The sequence below is a fragment of the Octopus sinensis genome, linkage group LG10 (genome assembly GCF_006345805.1).
Source record: "Octopus sinensis linkage group LG10, ASM634580v1, whole genome shotgun sequence".
NCBI classification, from domain to species: domain Eukaryota; kingdom Metazoa; phylum Mollusca; class Cephalopoda; order Octopoda; family Octopodidae; genus Octopus; species Octopus sinensis.
Genome location: NC_043006.1, coordinates 51,094,966 through 51,107,894, shown reverse-complemented (window position 1 = coordinate 51,107,894; position 12,929 = coordinate 51,094,966). Strand labels below are relative to the sequence as shown.

The 12,929-nt window shown below is 38.8% G+C and overlaps 1 protein-coding gene across 1 annotated transcript; it reads left to right on the top strand.

The window, feature by feature from the left end:
• The first annotated feature begins 9,307 nt into the window (after positions 1–9,307).
• LOC115216208 lies at positions 9,308–10,171 on the top strand. The gene has a single exon (XM_029785407.1). It carries the CDS (start codon positions 9,308–9,310, stop codon positions 10,169–10,171), a length of 864 nt encoding a protein of 287 aa, XP_029641267.1.
• The last annotated feature ends 2,758 nt before the right edge of the window (positions 10,172–12,929 follow it).

The following is a 12,929-nucleotide window of genomic DNA, read 5'->3' as shown; positions in this document are numbered from 1 at the left end:
TCTACGGCATTCTTAAAGCATATCCTCGTTAAGGTGAATGAATTAAGCAGAGCAGGAGCATACACGAGGACGGAAAGTGTTGATGAAGAGGTCGCAGATGTGTGACGAAAGATTTCCGGACAATGGACATGAATTAAAATAAGAACAGCAATAAACGAGTGAAGAACGAATATATAGTGCGTGTGTTTATTTGGCAAAAAAAAGAAGAAAAAATAGAATGACCATCGCTACTTTTTTAGCAACCCATTCATCTTTTAATATCTATGATTTTGCAATGCATTGAATGTGTTCATCCGACCTTTGTATGTTTTAGAACGAATTCAAACGATCTCATACGAATGTGCAGTTTACATTTTATATATTTATATTTATATAAATTTTTAGTCTCTAAATCACAGCTACGATCAATCCAACGGGCTTGCCTTCAGATTCTGTTTTCCTAATTCCACTCACAAGGCTTTGGTTAACCCGAGGCTTTAGTAACAGACACTTGCTGAAGTTAGCACTGAATGTAATCGAAGTCAGAACTTCTTGATTGTGAAACGAACTTCTTAACGAATGGACAATGCTTGCTACATCCGTCCGTCCGCGCGCGCGCGTGCGCGTTTGATTGTCATCCTCATCATCACCATCATCCTCATCCCGGCCATCATGGTTGTTCTGATCATCATTATTATAATCATCATTGTCACCATCGTTGTTTTGTTTTTAATCTTCCTTTACCGTCGCCATCACAATCATATCTCATCCCTATCTTAAAATTCGCCTTTATCATCAAACCTTATCGTTATAATCTTCAACATAAATCATTATCCTAATCGTTATATAATTTATCTCCTCCGTTCCCATCCCCGCTAACAATTATCATTACCATCAAAACCACCACCACCACGACCCCACCACCACAACCACCACAACCACCACGATCCCACCACCACCCAGACTCCACCTTCACCACGCCCCCCCACGACGCCCCCCCACCATGATCCCACCACACCACCACGACCTCACCACCACCACCACCACGACCCCCCCCCACCACGGCTCCACCACTACCACGACCCCACCACCACTACCACCACCGCCGCCGTCGCCGTTGCCGCCACCGTCGCCGTTGCCGCCACCGTCGCCGTTGCCGCCACCGTCGCCGTTGCCGCCACCGTCGCCGTTGCCGCCACCGTCGCCGTTGCCGCCACCGTCGCCGTTGCCGCCACCGTCGCCGCTGCCGCCACCGTCGCCGCTGCCGCCACCACCACTACTACCACCACCAAAACCAAAACCACCACCATCACCACCACCATACTACTGCTAGCACAACACAACTTGTTCTTAATGAAAAATCATTTAATGAAGAGGTTGCTTCCCGTTTGAAAAATAGCATAAAAAACAAACAAACAAACAAACAAGCAAACTAACACACATAAAATACCCAAAACGCAAAGCCACAAATACTTTGCATCACGGTACGTAAAGACACTACTGCGCAATTCGAAAAACAGAGTATAAACAGCAATCACGCAAGACATTGCGACGCGGTTTCAATTACCAATTGGAACCACTTCACTTCATTGACGTCTTACAAGCGCTTATAGCACGAGAGTAATAACTTCCGATGCCGTCATCTCCAAAATATCTTCTGGTATGTATATGTGTACACACACACACACACACACATACACACACACACACAAACACACGCACGCACGCACGCACGCACGCACGCACGCACACACACACACACACGCAAGCACGCACACACATACACACAAGCGCATACACGCACGCATGCACGCGCGCACGCACATATAAAAATCACACACACATACATGCGCGCGTGCACATACACAGTGTATGGATTAGTCTTTCTCTTGTTTGAACTCATGAATATATATCCATCTCTTTCATTCCCTATCTCTCTCGTTATACATACATACATACATACATGCATACATACATACACACACACGCACATATTCGCACAAACACGCACGCACACACACATGCAAATATCGAACAATGAGAACGAGTGCTCAACACCGCATTGGTGGATAAAGATTTTTTATTTGTAGATTAAGGCTACCATTGGTTTCTTGTTAAAGAAGCTCTTAATAATACCGATGTTCCAATGTGATAGGCTTGATAATTGTTAAAAGTTTCCTTGACCTGAAACCAATAGTAGCCTTAATACACAAATAAAGTACCTCCCTTCCTCCCTCCCTCCCTATCTACCTACCTACCTACCTACCTATCTACCTACCTACCTACCTACCTACCTACCCATCTACCTACCTACATGCATGCAAAAACATACATACATACATACATACATACATACATACATACATACATACATACATACATACGTACGTACGTACGTACAAACATACATTCATACATGAGAATATCGTGACTTTGCTGTGCTGCAAGGAGCAGTCAAAATTCATGCTAGTCGATACTTTTCATCTGATTGCTGCAAAAGTGACTGAATATTGACTTCTTTGCATAAAAATTTTAAGCAACCTTGAGGGCTTTAGTAGCGTTCAGTTCATGCTTAATCTGATGAGTACGATGTTTTCTTGACAGGTGTAATGATTGTTCCTTTGTGGTCTGGAAGTAGACAAGATTGGCATTTCCCACTGGAAGATGTGTTGTTGGACTCCATTTGTTGAGTAGGCACGGGCTTTGCACGAGGTGCCTAGGTTGCATGCAGTTGGGGCTTGAATGCGGAATGTCAGAAAGGAGTAGAGAATGGTATCATCTAATTAGAAAGAGGACAGGAAACCACTGGTCCAAGAGATGGGAGACGGATGGTGCTCGTAAGAAGATGGTTTTGCCAGATGAGTTATATGTCAAGTGTGGCTGAAAGCTTTGCTGATGCTGAGGGCAAGAACAGTATTTTCCCTAAATATCTCGAGGCCTGCTGATGAATGGTATAACAGAGTAGGTCTAAGGTAGCGGTAACTATACGAAAGCCACTTTGGTGATCATTAAGGAACAAGACTGAGAGAGAAATGAGAGAGAGAGAGAGAGAGAGAGAGAGAGAGATAGAGATAGATAGATAGAGAGAGAGAGAGAGATGGGAAGAAAGAAGAGAGATAGGGAGAGGAGGAGAGTGTGAAAGAGGAGAAAATGGAAAGGGAGATGGTGAGGGTGAAGAGAAATTGAAGAGTTACCGCTGGAGTGGAATGGTTGAGAGTAATAAAATGGACGTAATCATAATCTGTGGCCTTATCGGTTTGAAACACCAGGATATGTTTTAGCACTTGGTATGTATGACTGCATGGTGGTGAAGATGGCCGAATGATAAGGGATAGTTTTATAGGAAATTTACCAAGGAAATACAATATGGATTTAGATACAAAGTACTTTGTATGTAATTTGTCCGTCGATGCGACGAAGACCATCAAGTCATCCTGGGGTGGGGGTGGGCTTGTTTTGTGAATTCGCAGATGGCTAGTGAGGCCAATCTGCGCCCGAAAGAGTCTTTGACAGTGTGGACAGGGAATGGTAGCGCCTGCTACAGGGTTGTTAGCTCTGTTCTTCCTGGCTTGTCTGCGGTCTTCTGCAGCAGCGATCCTATTGGTCTCGCATGTGTTGGCACCCTTGTGGACAGCTGATCGTCACCCTTCTCTGTCTAAAGCAGACTGCTCCCAAGTGTCATGGTCGATGTTGAAGGTTTTCTGTGAGGCTTTCAGTGTGTCCTTAAATCGCTTCTTCTGGCCGCCTTGTGAGCGCTTTGCCTTTTGCAGATACAAAGTAGAGAGAAAATGTAGACGCCTTCTTCGCACTAGATATTTTATCGATGTTTATTTGTCGAATGGCTATGTAAAAGAAAACAATACAAGAAAAAGTAGTCTCAGATACAAATCATGAAAATGCCCAAGAAATAAAGAACTATAAAAACTACCTTCTTTAAAATAGTAATTTCTTACAAAAGGGAGTTAAAAACAATAGAATCATTCAAAAAATATTTGGAAGCAAAACAACGAATTTAAATGAGGTAAGCAAAGGAATTTACAATGAACTCAAGCAGAAATCAACGCAAAGTCATAAGCAGGTGGGCTATAAAACGGAATATCTACGTCAACCTTAGATATGCCACGAAGAACATAGAAAACCACTTCGAAAGCTCACCCAAAGGTTTACTCATCAATTCTTCCCCCAAAATAAGCTCTACACGTAAACTAGTATGACATCTTCTATGAGTGAAAATCCACAAATAAATTCATGGGGCCAATAATTGGTAGTTCACTCGTCATATTCTCGTAGACACAGCTAGTGAACTACCGTCAACCCAGAAAACGAGAAAGCCTAAAGATATCAAGACCTGGCATTTAAAGTGCAGCGTTTACATAGATCTTCAAGTGTAGCGTGTTATCCATCGCAATTGGTGCAATCGGAACCATCTCAAAGACCACACACAAAAAAAAACCCGCATGAGAAGTTGGAACTATTAGACACCACTGGAAGTACATAGCGACCGTACTCAGATTTGCGCTTGTGTTGAGGAAAACGCTGCATTTCTAAGTTGCGGAGAAAGAATTGAAGCATGACAATCCAGAACGTAAAAACTGGAGAGAATCGTGATAATAATAATAATAATAATAATAATAATAATAATAATAATAATAATATTAATAATAATAATAATTATTATTATTATAATAAGGCACACGCCAGAAAAGGTCACAAAAAATGAGAAAGCAACCATATATGGGATATGCCAATACACACAGATAGAGAAATTAAGGCCAATAGGACGGATATAGTTGCCAAAGATCATCAAGAAAATAATGCTTTCTGTTTGATGTATCAATACCCACAGATGACAATGGTTCCCTGAAAGAAACGGAGAAACTTTCAAATTACAAATACCTAGAATATGGAGTCTAAAAACAGAAACAATTCCTATCATTGTAGGCGCATTAGGTATGATAAAAAAATATTCAGACAAATACATAACCAAAACACCAGAACTAATAAGTACAAATAACATACAGAAAATATCACTACTAGGCACCGCAAACACCTATGTAAAACACTTTCAATATAGTAAAAACAAGAGCATCGCAACAAACCACAGCACATGCCTAAAGCAGACAGAGCTGCGCTCGGTAGTGCAGTGAAAGCACGTGATAAACATAAGACTACAGAATAATAAGAATAATAATAATAATAATAATAATAATAATAATAATAATAATAATAATAACGATGATGATGATAAATGCCCTAATACAGTACCAAACAGTGGCTCTCGTGGCTTCTGATCTTAACTGAATGGAAGTGTTATCATGTACATTGTTTTGTTTTGGTATAAAAGATGGGCTACAGCAAATATTCTGATCCATACCACCAATTTGCTCGTCAGTTGTTTGACCTTAACCAGTTGAGCATGTCCCTTAGTGGCGGCGATATGTGCCTCTCTGATCACGAGCAGAAGTAGTGGAGGAGCATCATAGGAATTCTTTGGGATTTGAATAATTCGCCTCTATAAACATAGGTATTTTGTTCATCATCCTTAAACAAACCTTATTCAGGGACTTTTTGAGCAGGATGGGCTACTCAACATGAAGAAAATTCTAACTGGGCCCCACTTGCGAGGTCATGTGCTGTTTATCTTGTTATGAGATCACCACGTCGCGCACATATGGTTGTGATCATGTGCCTTGTGTACCCTTATCAGACGGGTAGTCACGATGGGTATATTGAGCTTCGTATATTTTACTCCAGTGTCACTTTGATGGCATGCGCTGCTCTCTCACTCAATAATAATAAGAAGAATAATCCTTACTACTATAGGCAAAAGGCCTTAAATTTTGTGGGAAGGGACCCGTCGATTGGATCGACCACAGTATGCAACTGGTACTTAATTTATCGACCCAAAAGGATGAAAGGCAAAGTCAACCCCGGCGGAATTTAAACTCAGAACATAAAAAGCCGGAATTTGAACTCAGAACATTAAAAACCGGAAGAAATGCCATTAGGGTCTTTACGTTCTGAGTTCAAATTCCACTAAGTTAATAATGTTTTGTCCGATGAGCTAATAATGGTTTCCAACTTAGGTACAAAGCTAGACATTTTGAAGGACAGTATAATTTCTTATGGTGAAATTGCATTAAAGAGAGGTTGACAATCTTGATTTGGTCTGAGAATATTGGTTCACGTAAAATTGTTGCAACCAAACATTTCAGAAAATGTTCTTTCTAAGTTGGGCATAATAATTGCGGAGACCCGCTTCGGTCACGAATGACCATGGGATTGCACCTAGAAAGTTACCCTCCGAGGCACAAGTCCGGGCAAGGTTGTTTGTGGAAAACATGCATACCAGCTTCCCCTCTCCACATCACTGATGTTATCCAAGGGAAAGGCAAAGGGCGATACAGCTTGGCATCAGTGACGTCGCAACTCATTTCTACAGCTGAGTTAACTGGAGCAACGTGAAATAAAGTGCCTTGCTCAAGAACACAACACACAGCCCGGTCCGGGATTCGAACTCACAACTTCACGGTCGTAAGCTCGATGCTCTAACCACTGAGCCATGCGCCTTCACTTGAGCATAAGAATAATAAACAAATGTAGAAACTAAAATGTCACATAGTCTATGATCTAATTCAAAAGATGTTGCTCTTACGCAAAATTTCAGCTACCTAGGTGAAAAACTCTTTCCTTCAAAAGTGAAGATACATACATACATACATGCATACATACATACATACATACATACATACATACATACATACATACATACATACATGCATACATACATAGAGGTCACAGAAGTCAGCTGTCCAACTGGTGTGAATATCTCTTTGAAATTCTATGAGAACAAGGATAACTATGGACAATTGCTTTGGAACCTCCAGCTTCTATATCCAGATTACAAATCTACATTTATACTACTAATAACTGGAGTGCTTGGTTTTGTGAGTAAATGTCTAAGCGACAATCTGGATAAGCTAGGGTTTGCAGAAAAAGAAATTAACCAACTACCTCTCACATTACAACTACAGTCCGTGAGTGGAACAGTAAAAATGTGTAAGACTTTTCTCAAGTTTAAAACGTGACATTGTTTTTATCTACATTCTAACGATGGAGCTTTGTATCTTTGTTAGAAACCAGCTCCTTCCTTAGATGAAGAATTAAAAACAGTAGAGAATACACACACACACACATTGTGGACTCACCTTGTCGTAGACAATAGATGAATTTTAGCAATTTCTTACTGAACAACTTGTACAGGTGAGTTATTTATCGTGATTAAATGTTTGTGCTCATTCAATCATTCATACACACACACACACACACACACACACACACACACACACACACACACACACACACACACACACACACACACACACACACATATATATATATATCAAGATTAATCAGCCGAAATTGCGAGGATGATCTGGTTTTTGACTGAGGATAAAAGGCTTCGAATGACCTGTCCTTGTTTTTTGTATCGTCTATCTGGATGTTTTGCGTTCTTGTCCCATTTTGTATTATATATATATATATATATATATATATATATAGTTAATCCAAATATGAAAACACAAAGAGAAAACACAACGCGAGGATGTGGAACAAGTATAATGTTATTGGACGCTCAGGAAAGGAAAGAAAGAAGGAGGATTTAACGTTTCGAGTGGAGCTCTTCGTCAGAAACATAGGAAAAGGAAAGATCCAAGGAAGGGAACACGGAGAAAAAAAAATCGCCAACGGTACACACGCGGTCACACAAACACATTCACTTTAAGGTAATGATTTCATTTACAACAGACTGTAAATGTGAACAGGAAGGTGAGTAGTCCGTTGAAACTAATCTAATAGTTATTTACTGTGCAATACAAGTCTGTTAAGTCTGTCTTTATTGCATGGCTCGTACTTATCGTCTGCGGAATGATGAAAGGACAATTCCGGTGAAGTTGAGGTTCGAACTTGGAATGTAGATGGAACATAACTAAACACCGTCAGCTGTTAAGAATTTTATCTTTAATGTTGTTCCCACTGCCTTCAATAACAATGTTGATTTTTAACCCATGGACTCGATCAAAGAGTTAACGATGTTCCAGTCGAGACCATTCCGTTTTTTTCTCTCTCTTAGAGATACTGTAAATCTAGGAAACATTATCTAATTTGTCCTTGCATACTTTTTTAAATGATGATACAATACGAATTGAGGGGTGTGATTTGGCAGCTATTTCTAGTAGGTTCAGCAACCATATAGGGAATACTTAAAGATGGTAGTTGTGCTGGTGACTGGGTTAGTGATGGCGAAGACACTAGTGGCTGTAGTAGTGGGGTAGTCTTGATGGTGAAGGCGGTAGCAGTAGTAGTAGTGGGATTCTTTGTGTATTGGTGAAGGAGGAGGTGGTAGTAGTAGTGGTGAAGGCGGTGGTAGTGTTGGTAATATTTCTTAGCAAAAGGGCGTAGGTGAAGTTGACATAATGGTGGTGGTTGTTAGAATAGTTTTTTAAGAATTGTTAAATTGTGTGGAGGTTCGTTGTTGAGTGGTGCAGTGCTTTTGAGCGGTTGCTTACGACACCACACACACATTGAGTATATCCTGTTAATTATTTGAAGAGAAGGAAATATTCACTTACAGTTGACCATGGTACTATAAAGTTATATATACATATATATATATATATATATATATATATATATATATATTTCAGCAACCTTTGTATTGACAAGTAGACAAGTGAAGCAGACACAGACGGATAGTTGAATGAAGATATTGAAATAAAGATATATATATGGAAAGTCTGATAAATATATTGAAAGGTATGACGAACGGAATATCCAGAATAACCATCGTTTTTGTATTGTAGCACAGCAATTACTCAACGTCATCGACAGACCAAACAAGAGCAAGCATTTTGCTTTGTGTTTAAACAACAATAACAAAACACACCAGCCGAAAGGAATTCTTGAGAAACACTTAACAACAAAAACAGCCAATCATTTTATGATATAAAGAACTACTTAAAGCTTTAAAAACAACATCAAACAAGCAAAAATAAAACCCCAAAGAAACAGAAGTGAAACGAAGTTCACTTATTTTTTTTTTATCATTACAAAGAAGGCAGCGAAAATTTAAGCTCTGAATGAACAAAGAAAATATATTGTTCATTTATCAAAACTAGTTTTATAATTTAAAAAAAATTTAATATTATTTTTAACAGTACAGATGTTTTCGTTCTAATATTTTGTTCAAATCATTCGCGGTGACAGAAGAAAAATTCTAACAAAAGAGTAATTCAAGCAAAACAGGAGTATCTAATATTTATTCAATATGGTGGAAGAAAGCACTCTCTTCTTGGTTTTAATTGCATTTGCAATCGGCTACATGTTTTTCGGAACACTAGACTGTGTTTTATCTCTGGCGGTTCTTTGTCGCAAAGGCACAAAACTGTTAATGATGCGGGAGTACCTTATTGTTTTGAGTATATTCGACCTCGGCGTTCTCTATTCTGGTCTGTTGCCAAACATAATGGAAGCTTACGGTATAATTGGTGACTATAGCAGCGATAAACAGTGTAAGTTGACTCAGTTTTTTATATTTTTCTTTCTGGAAGGATCATCATGGATGTCTGTCATTATCACAATCGAGAGAATGGTTTTCGTGCTTTTCCCTTATCTGGACCGTTCAAAGCGCTGCCAGGCAACTTCGCTGGTCGTTCTTGTTACATTGCTGATTATAATCAATGCGCCGATGAGTTTACTGTGGAAACTGGAGGGCAGTATTTGCGACGGTCCTAGCATCCTAAAGAACTCCTACTTCATCAAATACAGCATAATTCCCAGTGCTATTTTGATTCTGAGCAATATTGTCATCACCTACAAACTCTGCACACAATCAGCTCCTGCACGCGGTTCTCCCAATTTGCAACCAGTTCTATTGGTTTTCGCGATAAGTGGCTTTTTTCTGATGACCACATTTCCAGCATCCATCATCTTAAACCGCACCGAACATCCTGATCCTATTATTTTCCTCTTTGTCAGATTACTACTTTATACCAACAACACATTCAACTTTATATTGTACATATTGGTTAGCAAAATATTTCGCGAAGAACTGTTGCTCATGCTAAAATGGAAGCGACCAAATGAAACACGACTAACACAACTCCGGGTCGTATCCAATACACCGATGTGATTGAATTTTTCTTCTTTTTTTCCCTCGTTCATTCCATTTTTTTTCGTATTGTTTTGTTAGTTCAGATGTTAGAGAACTCAAAACAAGATTCGGATATGGACACATCCTTGAAAATTATCTCAATAATAAAGAACAACAAATTAAAAAAAAAACATCTGCATCAAGCAATGGCATCATCATCATCTCTGATATCATAAAAGTGACAAAGAACAACATTGAAATCAGTTTCAGAAATAAAACGAAGTGATTAAATTTTTTTCCTTTTATATTTTATTTACTTTTCCCTTTAATAGTTAATTTCTAAAGAGCGGCGAGCTGACAGAAGCGTTAGCTCGCCTTACAAAATGGTTGGCGGCATTTCGACTGTCTTTGTGTTCTGAGTTCAAATTCCGCCGGGGTCGACTTTGCCTTTAATTCTTTCGATAAAATATGTACCGGTTGAACATTGGGACTGATATAATTGACCTATCTTTCTCCCAAACCTGCTGGCCTTGTGCCAACATTTAAAACTTCTTGTTTTCCAGGATTTAGTTTTTTTTAATGTTTTGGTGAATTTACTTTCCATCCTTCCAGGGTCAACAAAAATAAGTACCAGGTATGTTCTGGACTCTGTTCAATTGGTTATATACTCCGTCGTAATCATCAGCATCTTATAAGCACTTAGTACTTTTTAATTGCCTCTACTCAATAAAGACATAATATTTTTAGGTTGGTATCTGTTCGGGTTGTATTAGTCCATTCGGAAAAAGTTACACCACAGTATCCTCTTTCCAGGTGGTTTAGACAAAGTTTTTAACATAAGACGCATATAATCGGATTATACATCACTAGGCATTCTGTCCGATGCTCTGACAATTGTATAAACCCATCGCTAAAGACAGGAATTATATATACCGGACCCAAAAGGGCGAAAATCAGAGTTGATCCCGGCGAGATTTGACCTCAAGTCGGAGAGATCCAGAGAAATACCCACAAGGCATTCAGTCTGATGCTGTAACGACTCTGTCAATTTACTCCCCCCCCCCAATTAAAATTTTTTATGGCGTTTTATTCTTGGAAACAAAATTATATTTATTTGTTGCATCTAGGATTACCTACTAGAAAAAGCAAACAATTCTTCCTATTGCATCCAACTGAATTACAGTTCATTTTATACTCTAAATAAGGCGCTATAGTCAAATCACAATCATTATAGGTCTGTTCGACCAGGGTTGATTTTGGGACAAACAATAACCTAAGCACTAAACTCAGTAAATACACAAATCAGTCGCAGTTCTTAGTTCTTAGTCTATTTTTTTTTTGTACCGTAATTGTTGCTTAGGAAAAAGTTTAAAAAATGTCACGCAGTCACGTCCTCTAAAAATTTCTGGCCTTGTACCCAACTTTGCGACCTGATCTTACTGCCTATCACTTACACCATAGATATTAGTTCTGTGTTTATTGAAAAAGGAAAGAAGTTATCGTTGGCAGCTACAACTACTTTGCTAAACCAACTGATCCCTGAAATACGTATATTTTCAATATCTGGTCGTATGTTCTCGTTTTCCAAAGACGGTTGTAGTGGAAGGACAAAAAACGAAATCAACTTCAGCAAGATTTTGATCTTAGAACTGGGACTAGAACTATTTGCCTTGTTAATAGGTTCTTCACACCATTCTCTTTATACAATGATTGTTATAATGATTTCTAAATTTAGACACAAGACTCTAAATATCGGGGACGGGGTGAACCCGATTTATACCACGACTTCGGAATAGAATGGGTATTTTATTTTATCGATCTCAATTTACGCTATTTCACAGTTTATAGCATTACTGTGTAATAAAAATGTTATTACACAAAAAAAAAAACATGAGCCATTTTGTATGTGATAAAGAGGTTTGCCCTGCTGCCACATATTTCTGGTCACCATAACACAGCGAGATACCTTCGGCAAATGTTTTAAACCGTGGCTTCAAGTTGTTCGAAATTTATGAGTAAAACTTGGTAGATGAAAATTGTGCGGAAAACTATCGTGTGTGTGATCACGTGCATATTGGTGAAGGATATATGTATACATTGGTAATGAAATTTCTGATAAACAGTTGTGTCGGAAAAAAAACAAAACAAAATGCTTTCTCGTATTTATACTGCCCACGTTGACCAGTCATATCTTTGTCATTCTCGCCATCGAAATGTAGTGAATGAGAAATAGATTCGTTGGAAACCTATAACAAAAAACAACGTTATTGTTTGCAAAATACACGACAAAGAATAAATAAAGTAAAGACTACAGTGTCGTCTGTATTTGAACTGCCAACGCTAACTTCATATTAATGACACACATATACAGGTCAAGAATAGATAACCACGTCACAAGTTTCTCATTTAAGTGCCTAAGCCTAAGACAGGAAGAATTCTTTCTTTCTTTCTTTCTTTCTTTTGTGTGTCTATGTGTGTGTGTGTTTCGCTTCTAAAGATGACTCCTTATCTATTTGTAGAAAGAAATAAAAACTTTAGTTTTCACTGATTTTTCAAAACAGGAAGTGACCTCTGAGCAATCTTAAATTCCACTTGCTTCGAAGTTAAGAACTGAAGTTGATCTTGAAACACGTATATCTTGAATGCGTAAATTGCTTTTGACATCCACCTAGCATGACTTACAGCACCTGGTGTACGAAACGATATTCCGTTCTTCAGAGTGCTACCAAGAAAGATCGTCGTTAACTCCAACAATTCTCGGTAAAATCATTTCGCTGTTGTTTCTGCGTAGAAAGGT